The 23,953-nt window shown below is 34.4% G+C and overlaps 1 protein-coding gene across 3 annotated transcripts in view; it reads right to left on the bottom strand.

Moving 5' to 3' along the window:
* The window catches only part of MIGA1 (mitoguardin 1), a 1,154,615-nt gene that overhangs the window by 72,430 nt on the left and 1,058,232 nt on the right, over nucleotides 1-23,953 (bottom strand). For all 3 annotated transcript variants that reach the window (XM_044085862.1, XM_044085860.1, XM_044085861.1), the window contains one exon: nucleotides 18,626-18,712. In XM_044085862.1, the coding sequence (XP_043941797.1) occupies nucleotides 18,626-18,712 (87 nt within the window). The remainder of the gene's footprint in view (nucleotides 1-18,625; nucleotides 18,713-23,953) is intronic.

Below are 23,953 nucleotides of genomic sequence, written 5' to 3'. Positions count from 1 at the left end.
TGAACCCAGGTCAACTGGGCTGTAGTGAGGGCTTTATCCCTCTATGCCATCAGAGTTGAGAAACAGGCAATTCTATACGTAAAAGATTCACTTCTGTTCCTACAGGAGTACAAGCTCTGAACATGAAATTGTCTATCCGCACAATGTCTTTTTTTAGACCTTTCCAAATAAAGAAAATAAAGTATACAAATCAGAAGTGAAACTGGCTTTTGCAAATGTCAAAGTTCTCAACAATACAATGGGTGATTCATAAACTTTCTCTCTGCTTGAAAAATGAAGAATATCTGCACCATTACTAAAATATAAAATATCATTTAAAGTTCCAAAATGCATACCACAGTTTCACTGTACATCCTATTGCTACTGCAGATCCAATGGGATAAGTGGTGGTGCAATACATAAAAGCCAGAATTTAAGAAAACAACTCAAAACTAGAAAATGTTCATAAAGATGTTAATATCAGTAGTATTGACTACAACATTGTAAGAACCTATCATACACCATCTATGTTCCCCACACAGCAAAAGAATTTCCTGACTAAACTCTAGTTATTAAATACTTCTTTTTTTAAAGCTAGATATTCCTCCATAGTAAAGAAAAAATATTCCAATTAGTAGTTAATTGGGTAACTGCATCAATTATATGTTTAAAATTAACTGACATCAATTCTTTACAATTTGATGTTATAGTGATACCAATGTTTTAAATTTACTGACCCAGTTAAAATTAGTATATTTTTAAATGGGTTATTTAACTTGTTAATTAGTAATATATTAGTTTTATGATGATTACATGTTAAACTTGAAACTGCCTCAACATGTTTCATGGAACTAACTATATATTCCCATGAGGTTTCTATAGTGCCTACTGTGAGAAAAATATCATCTGCAAAAACTTGAATTTTTTAAGATGATCATTTGGTAATGATATACCTACAATATTTCCTTTAAGCTAATATAGTTAGTGAAAAGCTCTATAGCTAAAGCAAACAACAATGGTGACAATGGGCAACCTTGTTTCATCCCTTTTTATACTTTAAAGGAGCTAGAGAGAGAGAGAAGAATCTGTTTAAACAGAGGAATAAGAATTATTATAAAGCTTAGTAATTAAAGATATGAACTCCAATGAGAAATTATAATCTTTAAATACTTTAAATAGATAAGACCAATTTACTTAATCAAAAGCTTTATCAAAATCTAAACTAATAATTGAAAGTTCTTTTTTATTTTTATTAGCATAATCAATTACTGTATTTAGTCTGATCATATCTTGTACCTGTTTAAAATAAAGCCAGTGTGATCATTGTTGATTACTTTTGGTAAAATTAAATTGATTCCATTAGCTAGAATAGACAAACAACTTATAATCAACATTAAGAAGAAAAATAGGATGATAGGAGGAACATAGTGAAGGTTCCTTATCTTGCTTTAATATAGGTAATATAAGAGACCATCTCCATGATGGGAGAACTTTAGATGTACTTTTAATTTCTTTAAAAACATCTGCTCATATATTAACTACATTATCCTGCAATAACTTACACAACTCTGGAATGATTCAATTTAACCCATATGATTTATTATTTAATTTTTTTTTAAATTTGATCTTTAATTTCTTTTATAGAAAATGATCTATCCCATCTTTTAGCTTGCTCATTTGTTAATTTTTATATATATTATTCGTTAAAATGTATCAACTATATTATCATTAACTAAATCTTGTTGCTATTATTTCTATTGTTGTAATATTTCCTAAAACACTCAAAGATGTTGTTTAGATTTGTCTCTCTCATGCCTATTACCAAATTGACATGATATTTCTTTAATATGATTTAATTTATTTATGCTCTTAAATCTAATAGGTAGTTTATGTAAACTTGAGGGATTTGAATAGGTTTGAAATTTTAGTTCTAAATTAATAAATATCTTATGATTTCAACATATTTTGTATTTAGATTTTTTAATTCTAGTTGACTGGAATTATCATATGACTTTACATACAACTTTAAATTATCTATTTTAGACTAAGATACTCAGTTCTTTATCCCATTCCCTTTTTTCACAATTATACCAATCTGTAATTCTACCATTAAGATGAGCTTTTAATGAGTCAAATATAACACATGAAAGCGACCATTCATATTTATTTCTAAAAAGTTATACATCTCCTTTAAGAACCATTCTTTAGTACCTGTAATTTTAACAGTATATGCTGCAGCCTCTTACAATACATTAAATTACTAGATTTTAACATAAGGTTAAATGTAATTGCAATTGCATTATAGTCAGAAAGCGGGCAAGATACTTTTGAAACAATTAATATTTGAAAGCAAATTATTAGATATAAAAACCTTATCTATATTAGTTTGAGTTCCATATCTATAAAAACAAGGAGTATAATGGAGAGTTAAATATTTTCAAATCATAAATATCTTTAAAGTTCATTAAGCTTACAAAACTTGTCAATATTTATCTGATGATGATACTCATCAGACCATAGTATCTTTTTTGAACAAAATAAAGTTAAAATCACCAGCTATAATAACTTCACCTTTCAGATAAGTTAAAATGGCTCCAACTCCTGGAATCCAATATATACTTACAAAAGTATAACATTTTTTATTTATTTCAACTATGACAAGACATGACATGCCATTTTAATCTGAGTAAGTATCAATTACTTTAGGTATTACAGATGAATTCTTCCACAAAATGTGAGTGCTTCTTTCAGCTTTGAACTGAGAAATAGCTAGGATTGCATAATCTTTCACCATCAGTCTGTTAATATCACTGTTAAGTAAACGAGTTTCTTGTAAAAATACAATATGAGCTTTATGTAACTTTAGATATCTGAATAGGCAACCCCTCTTTAATGGGCTGTTTAAGCCATTAATATTCAAAGACAAGCATTTGTAATACATTCTCTACAATACACAGATACTATTAAAGTAAATAGATGAGAAACTAGTCTAAACAACAAGAACAAAGATATAACATATTCAGTTATGGACAGAACAACTAGTACATTTATTAAACATTTTAGAATATTAACATTTAGATACCTAATCATGGAATAAAATATTCCTAGTTTGATGAAACAATCAAACTACTTTCCAGCAACCCCATTAATCAATCTAGAAATCAGTCAAATGCATCTACTTCTTAACAGAAAAATTATAATATATAATACTTTTGCGAAAGCAGCACTCATGTAAATTAATACTAAATATTGCATTACATATGTTAAAATTATTTTAACAATGATTTACTACTATAAAGTATATCCGATCACTAGAAAACTCACATATACTACATAAAGACTCTAAATTTCCTTGTTTATATTCTTAATAGAAAATATACAAATTAATGGAAGAGAACAAATTTAATGTCACGTCTCTAAGATCAAACATATAATTAAAGAAATGCAACAGAAACATTACTTTATTACAGCCTAATGCATACCTCAAATTTAACTGCATATGTGTTTAATATATATTTAAATTAAACTTAGGTGTGAAGCTATTACATATTTAGTTGAAATCCTATTTCCTCCAAGACAAACATCACAGAAGCTTCACTATTTAATCCCACGACTTCTAAAATTGACCAATCTTTTCTTCACAAAGAAAATTATAAACCTATAAACCCTTTGTAGCAGTTCTTAAAACCCTTTATGTAAGTGCTAGATAAATTCAACATTAAATGTTTATAACTACATACATACATATTTAAATCTTAAATATTCTAAAGTTCAACTATTAACATTTCACAATGATTTTTTTTATTTATTTTGATGTTACTATAACAAAGTAAGACACATAATAATATAACTTCCAATTAAATTCATGTCAACCAAAGTGATCCAAACTATTGCTTGTTATATAATAATTTCATTTACCAATTAGCTTCAACTTTATTTAAACATATTGTCCCACTTCTATGTGTCTGTGTATAAATTAAACCCTTCATTCTGACTAAAATTAGCTACATATAATTTCTTTATTTTTAAGAAAAATAATGCAACCATTACTTGTAGCGCTTGTTTTTTAGCAAATAACATTTGCATCTTAAATATCCAATATGTTAAAATAAGCATCTTCTAGCTATATTACAGTGTTTAAATTACAATGTTTATTTAAGATTTCACACCATTTAATTTTTATTTCACATTAACTAAAAGATGTAAGAAACAAAAAACTTTACAAAATAATCTTCAATAACTCTCTCTTTACCTATAAAAAAGTAAGAGTTTTTTTTTTTAACTAAATTTATTTTAACATTCAATAAACTGTATTTCCAGGTCAAAGTTAGAGGTAAAAGGTAATTTACATGTTTAGCTTAAAAAAATATGTTTGGAAATGTTCTGTTAGTCAAAACCGGACTATTACATTAATAAGAAATCATTAAAGTTCAACAAGCAGGAAAAATAAATATTGCAGTTAAACATCACATATGTGGAAATGCTTGTGATCACAACTAATGTTCACAGCTACTCATTTCATACAAATCGTTACTCAAAAAATAAATAAATAAAAACAAAACCGCATACATAAAATCACTCACAATCACGTTCTATGAGCATATCTAAAAAAACAATACTTTTCAAACATATAAAGAATCAAAATTAAATACAACAATCACCCCAAACCCACCCAATATATATAGCAGCAGCACAACAACCATGCATCTAGCCATATAACTCTCTATGGCAGATTTAACTAAACAAGTCAGTCTAACTGACTTAGTCAAATGTATAATATTAATCTTGTGACAGCTACAGGCATTCAAAACCTACTTAGATTTCTCCACATCCCAATCCCCCCCTTTTTTAAATGATATCAAATACTGGCTGTCACCTAAACTTCTATATTATTATAAACAGAATACATAGTGTTCATATACTACTTAATATTTCTATATATGAATAGTAAAGAAAAGCAATATTACTTCTTCTTTCGGCTTTTCCCAGTTAGGGGTCGCCACAGCGGATTACCTTATCCGCTCATGATTGACCGTGGAGTTTTACAATGTGGAGTTGCCAGCCCAGTGCCCAACCTTCCACAGAAGGCACACACATGCACTCACTCACGCCTAGGGCCAATTTAGAGTGTCCAATTCACCTACAGCATGTCTTTGGGATGTGGGAGGAAACCGGAGCACCCAGAGGAAACCCATGCGACCACAGGGAGGACATGCAATCTCCACACAGAAGGCACCCCAGCTGAGGATCAAACTGGAAAACCTCTTGCTGTGAAACAGCAATGCTAACCGCTGCACCACTTCGGCTGCCAAAAGAAAAGCAATATTACGAAAATAAGCAAAGTGTTTTACCTTGTGAAGTGTAATATTTATATATTGATTCTAAGCATTACACATGTATATCAAGGACATAAAAGCATATAAGAAATGTAAATAGTTTTTTTGTCTCTCAGTTTTTTACTATTTTTGTCCTTAAGAGAGACCATCCATTTTTAGTAGCATTTCTCTTTAAGGAAGATCTACTCCAGTCCATTTCTTGGACTTTATCTAAAGGTTTGTTCTTCTGTGTATATTCAACAGCATCTTCTAAGGTGTTGAAAGTCTTCTGGCCATCAGGTAAAATAGTTTTATTTTAGCAGGAAAAATGAATTGTGCTTTAATATCGTTTTTCTTTAAACATTTTATGAGAGGTACACAAACTTTCCTTTTTGTCATGACAGATGAAGAATAGCCATTGCCAGATCCTATGTTATTTTCTTTTATTTTGATTGGAGAATTTGCCCAAGCAGGTTTCAGAACCAAGTCTTTATCTTGGCTAGAAAGAAATATTACAACTACTGACTATGGAGATGGAGGATTTTTCCTTAAGGAAGTATTAGATAATGATCTGTGTGCCCTTTCTACACCAAAATAAAAGGCTTTAGGCAAGTTTAGAGTCTTTAGCAACCAAGTGTTTAAAAATTGAACTATATCATCACCTTCTTCCTTTTCTGGAATACCATATTTTCTTATATTGTTTTTTCTGGATCAACTTTCAACTCTTCTATTTTCCCCAGGTATAAATTGTTTTATTTAAGCAAAAATTCCATACAATTTTCATTCTCAGCCATTCTTCCATCTAAGCCATTGACTGCTTCTTCTATACTTAAGATCTGAAGAGACTGCTGTTTGAGCACTTCACTCAATATTTCTACTTGTTTTTACATTCCACTTTAATGTTAACTATTTTATTCTCAAGCTTGTCCATTTTCAGTGAAAGTTCATGTATATTGTTGAGAACATATTGTCCTTTTTTCATTGAAGAATCTTGATAATTACATTGAAAGCGGCTATTATGTATGAAAGAATCAGAGCAAAAGATTAGAGTTGGCCACACCCCCTAAGTACTGCATGATTATAATTAATGGGAGTGTTTATGCACTTCCTTTAGGCATGTTAACAAAATCAAAGAATTTGTTAGAAATATGACTAAATCATCTCTTACAACAATTGTGTTGCATATTGTCGTTTTGATCACATATAGTGTAAACTGCATTCTTTTATTATGCTGCTTAAATATTTATGGCATATTTTTTTATAATGTCATATCTATGCACTTAGGAATTATTCCCATTTGTCCTGTACATTGTAATCAGTCTTGATATTATATGGCTAGACTGGCATAAAATACATAAAAAATATACATTCATTTGTTTTTTAAATTGAATGTATGACTTTAATATTATGAATGTGAATATTCATGAGGTGTATGATTTCAATGGTTCACTACATTTTTAAAAAGCTGTTTGTTAATTATGAATGTTAGTACACTGAGGAAGGCGCTTAGCCAAAACCAGTATGTCATATCAATAAATATTAATTTCACTTACTCTCTCATTGCTTGTGCTGGCCATTTTTGGTGCTACAAAAACAACATGCCTGATCCAGTATGTCAGTAAATGCAGCGTCAAAAAATGACAGAGATTATGGTTACCAAATAAACGGTAAAATCATAAAAAGATGCCACCACTAAAGATCCAAATATAATGTTAAATGATTTAAACTTTATATACACAAAAAGAAAAGACAGAATAATGAAAACAATGTTTATTCATCGGTGGCAGCTGACTACTTCAATGCAAAGAGAGAATATAGGAAGCAGCTTAATGGGTGCTGCTAAATGAAGTGAGGTGAGGCTCTGTTACAGCAGGTCAGTAATCATTACCTGTGGTTGGACAACAGATGGAGTCATTCATTTTCATCCACAGACTTCCTCAAAATGTTCTCTCTCCTTATATACACACACTAGATGTCTGGCTGTAATCTACAAGGCCAGTCTCAGGTAAAATGGAGCTGTAGACAAAGAACTCAATGATCCCCCCTGGTGCACAATAGTCTCCACTGCACTTCTTCCTGCACTTTATTTTACTTTTTAGGTCCCCCCAATGCTTTTAACACATCTTAACTGGCCATGACTCTGCTGTAATTAAGTCTGGAGGAAGTAACTACATGAAGCTGAGGTCTAATAGCCAGAAGTCAGAGAGTTCTAGATGCTCTGAGGTGTATGCTACAGATTTTTTACAACCTTTTGATTTAATGACATCCTGAAAAAAAATCATGAGTGAGGAAAGATATTCAGTATTATTTTTTTTCTTTCAAGGAAAACTAAACTGTGTATAAAGCTTAATGTTCAACGATGAGAACAGAGTAGTTCCCCAATAAAATGAGAAGATAAATGCAAAGATATATATAGAGCGTGAGAATACTGCCTGTCTTCTTCCCCTCCAAAAACATTGTTATATTCTGTGTACTACTCTGGTGTTAGACTAGGATGAAAGTAAAAGCACTAATGACCAAATACATATATTATACAGCCAAGGTTCTGGGAAAAGATACCATGGCACATGGATATAATCCACACAGAGACAAGGAGTATATGCAAACTCCACATAGAAGGAATCAAACAACCAAAAACTCAACAAGAAAGCCAAGTGCTATTGCATGGCAACACTACTCGATGCAACATTCTGCCAGTGATCAGTAGCTATTACACATATCCTACCCAAACTGCAACAGACAGCCACCTATCAAGTACAGTGTTGATGTTTGACTGTGACGGAAAGTGAAAAAAAATATGAAGACTACTTCTGCAAAACAAAAACAACTGCTCATCTTAAACAAATGACAGCAGTGTCAATCACGTTCATCCACAAATGACCACTGTACCCAGCAATAAACACCAACTTTATTGAGTGTATATACCTCATATATAAGAAAGTAACAAAATAAAAATAATAGCAATTGACCAGCTCAGTGTATTTTAACCCCCATTACACACACAAGCAAATGTGACCATCAATTACAGCCACTTGTGTAACTGTGACTGAATACCTCAGATGCCTGGTTGTGATTAAATGGATAAATAATAAATACATAAATAATTGTCACACATGAATTTATTATCTTCTCATTTCACTGAATACATGCAACCCACTACAGATTTTCCCACCATTTATGTCTCAACCTCTTATCAGTTAAGCAGAAAGCTAGAAAAGAATGACAGGCAAAGGATCAAAATCACAAAAGCTATTCCTTTATATACGTAGAAACTTTCTAAATCAACATTTGGATTAGCAAGCTTTTTTTGAAGACTTTTAAGTATAACTTGAATTTTATAGTGACTGCAATCCTCACTTATTTGCTAAAAAAAGTAACAAACTTTAAGAGGAACCGATCAAAATATAAGGCAAAAAATGAGAGAATTTATGTGGTGTCAGAGACAGCTGAGAGCATCTATGCTCCCTATACAACACAACACTTGACAACACACATGAATGTGATCATCAATAAAAGCCACTTTGCATGAACTGTACATCTGTGATCTTTGATTGCGATCAAATGAATACATACATAACTGCCATACAGGAATACATCTTCTTGGCTTAATGCTGTCAGAATACAGTGTACAACTCACTAAACCCGCACCTTACATCTCTCTCAACATCTTAACTCATCAGTCAAAGAAAAGATCAAGATAAAGTTGAACAATGGACCAAAACTGGGGGGGGGGGGTCTATGTTCAGCTACCGAAAACTACAAAACTTGAATGGCAAAATATCAAATATAAAACATCGAAAGGGAAAATTATCGAACAAAGATTACAGTGAAAAAAATAATACACTGAATGGCCATAGTTGGCCAACATTGCAAACACTACCAAGCAAGGTGGGAGGCCGCGTCCCCCTAACTATATATACCAACTCAGAATTCGCACTACAGTAGGGAACAGGGCAAACGTAAAAGGTTTCCCTTCACTTACCTTATGCATCGTGTTACTTCCTGGTTGTTGGCCAACTATGGCCATTTGATGAATTTGTTTTTAAAGTTGTCATTGTTCAATAATTTTAGGTTATGCTGCTTTATGTTTGATATTTCACCGTTCCAGTTTTGTAGTTTTCGGTAACCGGACATGGACCCAATCAGGGGACAGCTACACCTTTTATCAACACAAAAACTTGCTAGTACAACAGGCATTGCATAAGCATATTTTTGAAAGCTATTAAGCCTAAAACTTGAATGCCTGTTATCCTCATGTATTTGTCAGAAAATCAAAAAGCAAAAACACAGCAAATCAAATTCTATGAAATCAGTGTCATCTGAAAATATCAACACCCCACTTATTTGCCAAAAAAATTACAAAGAAATGATAAAAAATATGAGGCAAAAAAATCACACCCATTCTGCAACATCAGGGACAGTTCATAGCATCTAAGCCCCCCCCCCCCCACACACACACACACACACAAATAAAACACTTACCTTCAGACTCCTGCCAGTAGCAGGCGTACTGCCTGGAAAATACACACACACATACACACACACACACACACACACACACACACACACACACCTTAAAAATGTTCTTGTTTCCACACTCATTCCTCTATAAAGCCATATCCCGTACGAATTCCTTCACATCCTGTTCCTGTCTCAGTCAACTATAGCAGCCTAAGCCAATAGGTAAAGATCTTTGCTACTTCATTCAGCAACCTGCTGAGATGCATGTTGAAAGAGTTCCTTGGACTGAGGGAGTAAAATGTTTGGCTGGGCGGTTTTGTTTTGGGGTAGGTTCTGGAATGGGACCAGTTGTGCAAAGTCCCTCTTCTGGGTATTCGTTATGTAATTTAAAAGGTGTGTTCCCTAACTTGGACATAAATTTTGGAATTCAACAACCTGTCAGTGTCAGGCTAGTCAGGTAGTATATTATGTATGCTACCCTTGCCAAAATGTTACCTTGGTCAAATAACACTTAATAAAATTAAGGTTTTAGAACATTTAAAATATGTTCCATTCCAGTGAATGGAACATAACATGTTTTCCCTGTTTTTCACTCTCTCTGCCACAGAACTCCATGCATGTACATTTCCGGAATTCAGAGAAAGAGGAATTAAATAAAACTTTTTTTTTTTTTTTTTTTTACTTTTTTTTTGTTAACTGTGGCCTGCAGCCCAGCAGCCAGTATCACATGTATGCCCTGTTATTAACTATTTATATAATAAAAGTCCCAGAAAACACATTACCTCAGTCTGACAGAGCCTTCTACAGGTTATAAAATTAAACAAAACAAGGAACGACCTTTTATAAACTACAGCAAACTCTTAAGTTAACTGGTGCCCATGGGGATTGGTAGATGTCACATAACTGTAGTTTCTGGTTGCTTGAGAGTTGCTCTTAAAAAGCCTATACTATTTGTTTGGTTTTACTTGTTGTGAGGTTCCGGAGAGAGGGAATTTATTCCCATCTTCCTTTTTAAAACTCTAAAACTCTAAAAACGTAAGCTATGTTTCTGCAAGGAGAAAACAGAAAGTGCACCACATGGAAATTGTACTGTATTTCTTTGATATTTTTTTGACGGTTGCTTGAGTTCTGGTTAACTGAGAGTTTACTGTGCTAAGCAAGATGGTCATTTAACAAATTCAAAAGCAATATAGATAAACTTGAAATTCCCACAGTTAAATAGCTTCTTCTACACATGAGCTATTGAAAATACTACAAAATACAAACTTCCTACCAAACATACTCATAATAAAATTTAAACAACTGTAAAACAATTTCCATGTATTATACATTAATAGGTTTCATTAAATACTCTATTCTAATAAATTATAATGAATGTATGCGGCATAGCTTCTTATTCAATCAATCTGGTTGCAAGTATAAATTTGGCTTTCTTCCTACACAATAAATATGCTATAGCCACATACACAAAATTATTATACTTTCTTAGACCACAAAAATCTTAAAAAGGCTACCATCCTTGTTGAGCTTATTATTAAAATATTCTGCATCAGGACTACTACTAACCTGATTATAAGCATATTTTAAATGTTCTGAAACCTTAATCTTAATAAGTATTATCTGCTCAAAGCAAAATTTTGGCAAGGGCACCATGCATAACATACTACCTGACTAGACTGACACTGACTGGTTGTCAAATTCCAAAATTTCTGTCCATGAACAATAAGGTTAGGGAACACTCCTTTTAAATTACATAAAGAACACCCAGAACAGGGACCCTGCACTGATGGTACCATTCCAGACCCTACTCCATCACAAAATAAGGGTGCACCAATCTATCACAAAGTCTAGGAGACTTGCAAAATAATTTATCAAGCTCCTAGGTTGAGCACATCACTGGACAAAATAATGTGCCATTGTCTAAATGCACTAATTAGCTAAACAATTTAAAATGTTATCAGTGTGTATTTACCACAGTCAGAAATTCATATTCTATAGCCCAACTAATGGCTATGTCTATGCAGACTAGGGATCTCTCTGTACCACTTTATACATTACTGATTTGACCCATTCAGAGCTGGATCCAACACTATGCGACACAGGCAGTCACCTACGGCCCCATGGCTGGGGGTGGGGGGGTGGGGCACTCTGGCCAGGAGGCTTCATTGAATAAGAATTAAAAAAAAATAAAATTAAAATAAAAATTCAGCTTGTGCGTGCAGAATGTGTTTACATCTGCGATGGCAGCATCTTCTCTTTTAAGGAGGATCATGCGTGCTTCGCAAGCATGCCTACATGGATGTAAACACATTCTACACTCGCGTGAGCTGCTCCATTGACAGAAAGGGTAAGTAACACATTCTGCACTCACGTGTGGAATTTAAACTAGCTGTTCCTCTGAAAGAGGAGGAAAATGTGTATTAGTGCTTTTGTGTTTTTATATATATATATATATATATATATATATATATATATATATATATATATGTGTGTGTGTGTGTATATGTACATATATATGTGTGTGTGTGTATATATATATATATATATATATATATATATATATATATATATATATGTGTGTGTGTGTGTGTGTGTGTGTGTGTGTGTGTGTGTGTACATATATATACGTGTGTGTGTGTGTGTGTGTGTGTGTTATGTGAGATTTAAACTAGCCGTTCTGTTTGTATGAGAGATAAAGTGTGTGTGTGTGTGTTTGTGTGTATGTGTGTTGCTTTGTGAGAGCAGGCAGAAGGTAGGTGTGGGTGTGTGTGGTGTGTGTTTTAACATACCTCTCAACTGTCCAGATTTAGCCCCATAGTTTTGGGTTTTGGTCTGTTTCTTATAAAATTTGTGGCTTTCTGGCAAAACACAGAGGAGTGAAGTCACTAAATAATGACACACGCACACACAGACACACACACACACACACACGTGAGTTTCAGACTTCATGTTCTTCAGAAAATGCATGTGAAAACAAATGCTGTTATTCTAGCAAGTTTCTAAGTTAAAAAGACCAATATTTAAAATCTATCCCTATTTTTGGGCCATAGTATCCCATTATTTCAGACTTTGCCCAGATTTCTTTCACTAAGAGGTCAAGAGGTATGCATATTTATCAACTGTCAATATCCAAGTAAAACACCAAGGGATACACCACGAGAAGTGAGAATAAAACCGTCTTTTATTCAATGTAGCACATAAAACAAGAAAAGATAAGCGCTTTCGCGTGCGCTATGCACGCTTCTTCAGATCTCATTAAACAACAAATATAGCCTTTCTTAAATAATAAATAACAGCCAGTAAAAAACGCACTTCAATTTGAACAACATGATTCAATTTGAGTGGTGACCAATTCATCAATTAGCAACTTGTAATATCTCTATAGAAGATGTATTGTGTAGCCTGATGCTCCAACTCAATCTAAACTCTGGTATACTACAATTTCACCTGGAATACCGAAATTAAAAACTATAATGAATATACATTCATTTAATACAATCATTCAGCTTACGTGCCTTACTTCAATATCAGTAAAGCAATCATTCTTAAAAATCAGTTGTTATTAATGACTGTTGTAAAGACCGAAAAGGGGGGGGGGGGGACAAAACTAGTCTTTCCCTATCTTTTCCATAGTTTCCATAACAACCTGTCTGAGATGATACAAAGGACAAGGCGTAGAGTGCTGATTGTTAATACATGAAAATTCTCCATAAACAGAGATGTGACTCTAAAGGCACTGTAGAATGTAAAATTCAGAGCTGCATAAAAGATCACGATCTGTGCATATGTGGCCATATTGTATCTACCTAATATAGATGATATTAATTCAATTAAAACAACACCACTAACAAAATGCAGTCGCGAGACGTTAAAACGTCTCGCGTAGGCTGAATACAGCAGTGCACATAAAATCTAAAGTAAAAATGCATCTTAAAAACATACATGTAAAAAATGGAAAACAGGTATTTACTCAAAGCTTAGGGTCTTACTGTAAACACAAGTAATCAAAGGAGTGTATGAAAATACATATCCAAAAACTAATCAATAACTTGTATAGCGTTCTCTATGGAACTAACTAACAGGTTACACCACTCCAAATACAAGTGCTCAAAACACATAAAGCACAAAAAAGCATATAGTGTCTTTATGTGTAAAATATGACATATTAATAGAATTTAATAAAGGCAGAGACAATCAAAAAATATAAGCGATTAAAACATATTATATGACAAAAATGCGCTGATGAATAATCTGTCTCCACTACAATACATGTGAATGTACAAAATTATTCTAAAAACACCTTTAAAATGTGATAAACAAGTCATGTAACTAGTTTCGAGTTCTTCATAAGTGAAAAATTACAGTATATAAATATAGAAAATATATATGTGTGCAAAACAATAAAAAATGACATATGAACACTCAAATACCTGAAGTTGATATTAATCAGAAGTATACAAATTACCAATATCACTCTACTGATCATATATAATAACAATGAATATTTCCAGATATTATTGTGAATATTTATTATGAAATATAATAAAAAAGTATATATATTGTTCACATTCAGTTCTTAGAACCCAATTTTATAGATCTGCTCTCATGGACAGATGAAATCCCTTTAAACACATGAGCACCAAAAATAATTGGTTCCGTACTATAATACAAGGACATATAATATGAACTAACCATATAGGCTAAAAGTTATATAGCCACTGGATCAATACTAATGTATTTTGATATTACTTCAAGTGGATCTAAAATTCCTAGTTGGCATGAGCTGAAACAAAAATATGGATAAAAGTGAGAAGTGATGAATATGTATATATATAACTAAAGACAAAGGATCCAAATGCAAACAGCTGGAACTGAAAAGTGTGCCGAACAAATGTTAGGCACAACAAAAATGTCATGAAATATCTGCTCAATAAATCACTGGGCTAAAAAGTTAATACATCAATGAGTGGTTCTATGAATAACCCTATTGTTTCATATATTCTATAGATCAGGGCAAGGTATTAAAACAGAATATGCATATATAGATCAAAACTTCTAGATAGACTTGTTAAGTAACCTGAATAAACTACCTCTGTTTTAAAATTGGTTTCAGTGAAATATAATTGTTAATCCCAGGATCTCTATGTGCCCCTGTCTTGAATATCCAACTCAATTCTAGCTTGGCTAGGTGGTTTGTGTTATCCCCCATTCTAATATTCTTTTCTAATGTCTGCAAGACCCTGAATTTAAACTCATGCGTGGGATGCTGGTTGACATGTCTGGCAAGGGCGTTTGTCTCATTTCTCTTGCGTATATCATAGATATGATTATACAAACGGTCTTTTAATCTTCTAGTAGTTAGACCAATGTAAAAGGCCGGACAAGATATGCAGTTCGCCATGTATATCAAATTAGTACTATTACAGTCATAATGCCCTCTCGGTTTGAACTCAAAGATGCCATGGGAATGTGTATAGTTTTGTATAGTTGTAATGTACTTGCACATATTACATGAATTACAGGGGAAAGTGCCCAGGGCTAGATGGTTGTAATTGGCCACGTTGTTAGTAAAATTCCTAGAAAATATTTCTTTTAAGTTGTCACATGTTCGAAAGACAAACACAGGTCTAGTGCCAACCAGGGTTCTTATTTCTTCTGTGGCAGTTAGTATGTTCCAATGTTTTTGGATAATTTTTCTGATCTGTGCATTGTCATTAGAATATTTCATATAGTAGGCAATTTTGTCTCTATCATATCCCTTATAGCTGTGATGTATTTCAGAGTTAAAATTATTAAGATCTATGTTCCGTTCCTCCGCTATTCTATCATGCGGAACATTGTTCTTTCTGATGCTATATTCATGTGTATCTAAATTACTATTTGATGTTTTATATGAAGGAATGTTATTCTCTCTTACACTTCTCACTAGCTTCTTATTATAACCTCTAGCTACAAAAATACATTCCATATTATCAGCTTCTTCTTCAAGCACCAGCGGGTCCTGACAGATCCTGACTAATCGAGCAAACTGGCCATATTTATCAACTGTCCAAATTTATACCTCATATTGTTGGCCTATTCCTCATAAAATTTGTGGTTTTCTGGCAAATCACTGAAATAACTAGATAATGCCATACATTTGAGATCAGACTTCATTTCCTTATGAAAATACATACTAAGACAAATGTTACTCTTGCAACTTTCTAAGTCTGTAAGAGGAATATTTAATATCTGCCCCTATTTTTGGGCCTTCGTCCTCCCATTATTTTAGACTTTGTCCAGATTTATTATACTAACAGGTTGAGAGGTATGGAGGTACAGTAAGTAATGTCCTAGTTAGGGGTAATGGCATGTTAGTAATTAACTTGATCAGGCTTGACTGTAATTTGGTTACAGGAGACAGGAGCCTGAATACTCTACACCAACTTCCAGACTGCTGAAGGAATTGTGAGCATCATTGGAGATAATAGCCTGAATTCGCTACACCAATTACAAGACTTCTGAAGGAACTGTGCACTTCAGTGGGGACAAAAGCCTGAACCTTTTACACCAACAACCAGACTGCTGAAGGAATTGTGAGTATGTTTCAGTACATTTCCAGGGAATTACTAGTTTCAGTGCAATTTCACGGGCTTATGAGTTTCAGTTCATTTTCATGGGAATGTGTGTTTCAAAGGAAGAGAAGTTTAGTGTTGCTCATGCTAAGTCTGTTTTCAGTGGTACAACTGAGTTTGTTTATCAAATGACACTCACTGTTTGTGCTATGGAATTTGAAAGCAGTGTTAGCATAATTGCCTTTGGTGCAGAAGGCTATGGATTCTACTCCCACACAATGTAGACGCAGTGCTGATATTGCACTGACCTTTGGTTTGCTGATTATTTGGTACATTTTAAGGGTGATAGGGGTTCTATAACTCTTGAGTTTGTCCTCCTTTGTATGAGATGCCTAGCTAAATCAAAGAACACATACATGCATGCATGGCCCTAAAAATATGTGCAAGGAGCCTATGGTTTTGAAAACAGCACAAAGGTAAACTTAATCCTCCACTGTCCAGATGCATTTTCTTTGAATGTGGGTTTTAATGCCATTTCAATGAATGTGAGTTACAAGGACAGAGAAGTTTACTGCTCATGCCAAGTCTGTTTTTATTCTGAGACGGTTTGTTTAGCAAATGATTATCAGTGTTTGTGCTTTTCTATTTCAATATCTGTAATCATTGCAGAAGTAAATAAGAAAACAGTATGCACACTGACACATTTGAACATTGTTTATGGTAACTGAGGAGAAATAGCCAAGTAATGGAACACTGAAATGGCTGGGAGGGGGGTGTGTTCGCTGCAGAAAAGGCTGCTCTGGGGGTCCCAATCTATTACCCTGCCAGATTCCTTACTAGAAAACTGAAATAATCAGAAAGGCTTCAGGAATTGCCAATACCTTATATTTAATATAGTTTACCTAGACATGACCTCTGTTCTACAAGGCAGTATCTGTCTTATTTATTTTTCAAATTCTGTAGTAGGAATACACTGCCAAGGAAGTCAATGCCAGGTTGGGGACTTTGATACTGTAATCAAATATCAGAAACAGAAAAAAATGACAGATACATTACACACAGCACCTTCAAACAGTACAGAACAACTATCCCCTTACAATCAAGAAAAAAAAATCAGTGTAACTTCCTTTAGAAATAATCCTGCTCATATTGCAGTGATTCAAGTAGAACTGGTGAAAGTGGCAGCTGCTAGTGCACTGCTATTTGTTCAATGCAGGACAGATGTGTTAGTTCTTGGAGAATATGGTGTTTTAAGTTATTCAAGGTCAGATTATCTAGGAGAAAGGATGAAAGAGTTTTTTCCCTGTTACTGACCACTCTTTCTCCAAGACAGTGTGGCATCAGAGTGAGAATAATAAACTAAAGGAGTATGGGGGTAGGCCTCCACATGACAGGGTGCAATGAACCTGATACCTACAAATAATTATTTTATGTTTTTTTTTTTTTAATTATCAGTTTGTTTGAGAACTGAGTAACTGCGGAAGTACATGAGTCTTGCGAATCTGTGTACTCAGACTATCAGCTTTCAGTACTTTTTAGCCAAAGAATTATTTTGAGATAGGTAGCCTCAAGGAGTCATGGCGAATCCTATATGTATGTTTGTAAGTGTGTGGTAAGTAGAAAATGTCAACACCCTGCTGCGGCAGTCAAGTAGATCATAAGCATAACAATTAAACTTATGAATTATGAACTGTTAAAAAAAAGTTGTAAAGATTATTAGATGTCTGACGTGGCTAGTACCTTGGTCTAACCTAGCTTTTTTACAGGCTCCTACCAGTAATATTTTTAATCATTTTATTCTCATAAAAATAAACTCACATTGCAAAAAAGAGTGGACATATGCCCATTCACATTTAATGAGCAAGACCTTCTGCTATTTTATTACTTTATGACAAACACGGTAAACAAAATCATGAATTTTCATCTTATCATCCTGCAACACTGGTCAGTAAAACGAAAGTTAAATCCTTTGCTTTTCCAAGTCAGCACAGACCCTCTGCAGCACTCCTTCTTAATAATGTATCATTAGGTTATTGCTGGTATTAAACATCTGCGTCTATATATTGTGGCAAGGAAACAAAAGGAGTTTAAAAAGGATATAAAACAATCTTTGCACATATTAAAACTGAAATAAAATGTGTTATTTAAATGTACAGTTTGAAAGTCTGGTGAACAGAAACACTAAAGAGACATACAGATGAAACTTTCTTGCTTAATATACTACAAATAAATATTCAGACTGATTCATACTTTTTTTTTTCAATTGAGTTAGGAAAACTTACATGCTATATTTTGAATAAGTTATGCTGTCTTTACCTTTCGTGCTTTTACAATTAAAGTGGACAAAACTTTTTTCCCAGTCTCGGCCAGAAATCTTCTGTTTGCTTCTTCTGAAAGAATAATCTGAACAAATGGAATAATTAAAAAAAAAATTAAATAGAAAGCAAAAGGTAAAATGTATAAACAACTCAAGTTACTATGTAATTACATGAAGGTAGTGGATAGCAAGAACATAGTTCTGCTTCCTACTGCCTTGTACAAACTTGTGGAATGCAGGCCAATGACACATGGCAGCTACGGACACAATAACAGTGCATATAAGCATGATCTACTGTCCTTTTAGACTGGCAGACTCCACACCTTGGCTGTGTCTTTAGTTTGTTTACTGCTCTGAAATACATCAACTATATTAACATCAAATTAAATACTACATATGTAATCTTCAAAAGAGTAGAGAGAGAAAAATTTGTTAAAATTATATGTTATTATTAGGGGATTAATTACCAGTAATAGAATATGGCGGGAAAATCTGATTAAACAAATCCTTTCACCACTTTCTGTAACGTGCTCATGATTACACTGCAATCCTCACATTACTGCTCGATATAAGATGGGTATGCCTAACCTGCAAAAATCTAAGGAATGATTAACAACACATGGAATCTACATGAAACAGATAATACCAGCCTATGCAATGTCCATTTAAGGCTGGTGTGTACTGTTCCCCAGAGCTTCTGTCTTCCCCTTGATCACAGCTGCCAAACACACAGGCATATGATGAAAAAGGGTATAACGTGCTCTGATCTAGTATATCATTTGTTAGCAGATGTATTTTTTCTCATTTTTAATGTCATACCAATTCTTTTATTGTATAATAATAAATATATTATTTGGCACTGCTAAAAGAAACATCTCTGGCTTACCTTTTACATAACTGTGGCACAAGATCTAAGACTAATACTACCAGCATATACCTCTGGCAAAGACTACCTGCACATGGCTCCCAACAAAAGGGTACGAACAATTTTCTGTATCTGCATTTCTCATCAAGTAACCTGCTAACATTTAGTATGTTAAAAAGTTACTTCCAGTGTGTGATGTCCCAACATAAAACAAACCATTCAATTTTCATTTAGGGCATCTCTTAACACGCCCCCAAATCACACACACAATCTCTCTCTCTTTCTTCATAACATTCACTAACCTAAGTAATTCCTTGACCCTGGGAAAAGTCCTCAAAGAACATACCTCTAACAGTTGTCATTGCCTCCTCCACATCATGGCCAGCTGCAAATACTATGTTCCTCTCCAGCCCTCAAACACAACACATCCCTTGCAGTTCATTTTCCACACAGAATAGTAAGCTAGCTACTGATAAGCTCCTTGTCTCTCTTCTGAAGCCAGCTGCTGACTGACAGGATGAATTAGAATCTCGAAATGTCAGTATGCACATCTATTTTCTTTTCAGGCAACTGCCTGTATATATGTGACTGGGTTTGTGGAAGCAAACTCTCACTCACCCCAAATATATGTAACAACTTGACCAACAAGTTGTTGCATCAGCTAAATACACATCCACCACTTAACCATCATTTAATTTTACCCACTGTTGGCCTTGTTTGTGCATGAAGCAAATCAAGAAATGCAAAGTGCTGCATTTGGTTTCTTAGTGTTACCTGGCCCTGGAGAGTTTCAAGATTTAAAGATGTGGAATAACTTATGCAAAACCAAAATATCCTCTCCTCACATCTCATTGTTTCATTTCTCATCCTTTAAACTTCCCTTACTAGCAAACCTCTTCCCCTTATCCAGCCGTTCTTTTCTTCTTGGCTCCACTTTTCAACAAAAGCTCTCATGACTTCTCAAATAATACTTGCCCTTCAAGATTTACTGAACACTAGTCCCTCTTTTTACAAATCTTTTTGTCTCCTACATCCTGCATATGATACAGAAATACGTTTGTATTGACCAGCCATGATTTTTCTTGTTCTAGCTTCATTAATGCAGCATTTCCTCTTCCAATATATGGGGTCTGATCTACCCCCACCTAGATCATGTATAACTTACAGCATTTAAATGATTGTACTCATGCCCTGTATACACACACTGTACATGACTACTGCAAATATTTTTTCTGATGTATATACGATATGTTATCTGTTTGTAAAGTTGATTTAACTGTGGAACTTTTTTCCCTGGGCTTCCAGTGAAAATTGGTTATTGCTCAGTTACACTTTCCTGGTAAATAAATATCAGATAAATAAAATTAATAAAACCTAGGGCTTGAAGACATGCAGTGTCTCCAAATAAAAAAGCATATTCTTAATAAAAACAAGAATTCCAGCTTAGTCTTTAGTTAAAAAAAATCCTTTTAAATGTTAATGGTTGAAAAGTATTGGAATCTCAAAATTTGAAATACAGAGCAAGAATATTACTTACATACCAATGAAGTTGTCATTCTGGTGGTGCTGCATGGAGATTAGTGTAGAAAAGCAAACATGCATGCCCAAGTGATTTTCCTTTATAAACTATCAGACAGAAAATACACTAAGTAAATTGAATCTGCCTACTAAAGAAAATGCTTTATTGTCGAATTGTCTCTTTACTTGTCATTCTGTGAATGCAAAAATTCAGAGAACACAAACACCTCAACTCCTTTCAACTTAATTTGATTTTATATGACTATTTGTAACATACTTTTGGATAAAAGCAGTACCCCAAAAGGACATATATCAAATTGTAAAGTGAGAATAATATTCTAAAAGCTGTGGAAGGTCCGGACAATCAAGTTACAATTTACCAAACACAGTATTTCCAACAGGTAGATAATTCAACTAAAGTTAGATCACAGACTGCAGATAAATCTTCTTCTTTCGGTTAGGGGTTGCCACAGCGAATCACCTGTCCGCTCATGATTGGCAGTGGAGTTTTACAGTGTTGAGTTGCCAGCCTGGCGCCCAACGTTCCACAGAAGGCACACACACACACCTAGGGCCAATTTGAGTGTCCAATCCACCTGCAGCATGTCTTTGGGATGTGGGAGGAAACCGGAGCACCCGGAGGAAACGCACGCGACCACAGGGAGGACATGCAGACTCTGCACAGAAGGCACCCCAGCCGAGGATCGAACCGGAGAACCTCTTGCTGTGAGGCGGCAATGCTAACCACTGCAACACCGTGGCCACCCACAGACTGCAGATAAGTATTCAGTGAAAAATGAAACAGATGAAAGCATTGAACTTTTTAATATAGCTAAGCGCAGGAATGTTCAGCTACAGTGGTACATTTACTTACATATTACAGTATGTAGAAATGCTGCCTCAATAGATCATTGTGATATTCATTTTACCCTTTTGGTTTAGCTTGCATCATTTTGTACAATTAACGTCATCATCAGATTTAGACTTTCTTTCATAATTAATTAATTTAACATTTGTTTACTGGGAAAGTCTGACTTGGAACAAAGACAATTTTCAGCTGAGGCCCAGGAAGAAACACTCCAGATGCATGTATTTGCAACGTAGGAGGAAACCCAAAGGAACGCAGGAGGACATACAGACTCCACACAGAAGGCACTCCAGCCGAGAATTGAACCGGAGAACCTCTTGCTGTGAGGCAACAATGCTATCGCTGTACCACTGCGCCATTCGCATAAGGCTACTAATTTCAGAATTTGACTTTGAACAAAAGTCACAGCACTTTCAACAGAATACAAATAAAAAGGCAGGAAAAGGAACAAAAAAATCAAATATTAAGGTCCTTTCTGATAGGCTACTTAAAGATAAGTGGCTGAATGCTACATTATGTACCTGCTTTAATTTATACATAAAAAATTCAAACATAAGAAAACTGACACAATGAGTCTTTGGCTACAATTAGCTGAATGACCTGTGCACATTTTGTTTTTGTTTTTTTTTTTTGTTTTTTTTACAGATTATTAGCTAAATGGAAGCACTGGGTATACCAAGCTAACATAATAGTAATTTGGAGAAACAGCTCAATATGAAATGCACATTTGGATGGATAGTAACTGGTGTTATTATTCTGGGATATACATGGGTATATGACCCAGTAAACAAATGCTGTGCTTGCATCTGTGCCCTTTATCAATTCATATAGCTCTGCAATGCACTAAAGCACTGCACACATACCCACATAAAATGTTGGCATGTTCTACAGCAGCAAATAAACAAGCTGAATGGACATAAATCAGGCCCAACTAGGTCTATAAATGTATGACTGTGGAAAATGTAGCTTGTGGAGTACAACCCTAGTCCCAGAGCTATACCACTGCATCTGCTGCAATGCTCCCATTTGTCAAAGAGGTTAGTAAACAAAAGGTGGACAAATATATATCAATGGTGTTGTTGACTTGCACAGGTAAAGAACTACATTCATAAAACAGAAGAAAAGGAAGCAAAAAAGAACAGATTGTTTGCAGCACAAGACAAACGAGCACATAACATCAGGTAAAATTAAATAAGTGGTATTATTTGGTTTTCTATGAGAAATCAAAACTTGATTTCACAGATCACAGCAGACTGGTCCTAACAGTTTGAACTCATTACATTCAGGAGGACACACAAAATTATTCATAATGCCACAGTGCAGCAATAAATAATGCACATTATACTGCACAATGTTGCTTGATGTTGATTAGTGATGCATAAAAACAGGCATAGTGCTGTCATGCAGTGATCAGAGACAGAAGGGAGAGTAGCATTAAGGCAGTAACCAAGCTGCTACACTAACCACAGTACTACATTTATATGACTTGAAAGAAAGGCAGCAGGAAGGTTGCATGCCCAGCACTATGTATGTTCACATGCAGTATTAAACACCTTGTAGCTGCAATAAGTGAACTGCCTGCAGCCCATGTAAGAGCAACACAACCCAGTGTCAATGCATTTCATCATATAAACAAGTAGAAAAGGGGGGGGGCAAAAATGGGGACAAGCAAGCACAGGAACATGCATAAGCATAATATAAAGGATGGACAGGTGGCAAAAGGTAGCATGGTCCCCAAACAAACATATAATTCAGGCAAAGACTGACAAGGCAAGTGGCGACACATAAGGACAAGGGATACACATGGACTACTAACAAAGGTGGTCAACTGATAACAGGAAGGAGTGGCTAATAAAAAGAGAATGGGAAATGACAACAAAAGTAAGGGGAACACAATGAGGGGGGAGAGGAAGAGGTAGGTTGGGCTTTCTTGCCCTGTCCAAAGGCAAACCTCCCCTGATGTCAGTCATCTCTGTGGTTGAGATGTGTTGGGCATTGCCCCTGGTGGCCTAATGGTTGAGGCCTGCCGGATACGTATTACAACCAGCTATAAGGAGATGCTGCAGGGTGCCAATA

This window comes from Protopterus annectens, chromosome 10.part0, assembly GCF_019279795.1.
Source record: "Protopterus annectens isolate FY-2018-M chromosome 10.part0, PAN1.0, whole genome shotgun sequence".
NCBI classification, from domain to species: domain Eukaryota; kingdom Metazoa; phylum Chordata; order Ceratodontiformes; family Protopteridae; genus Protopterus; species Protopterus annectens.
This window is presented reverse-complemented; position numbering and strand designations above follow the sequence as displayed.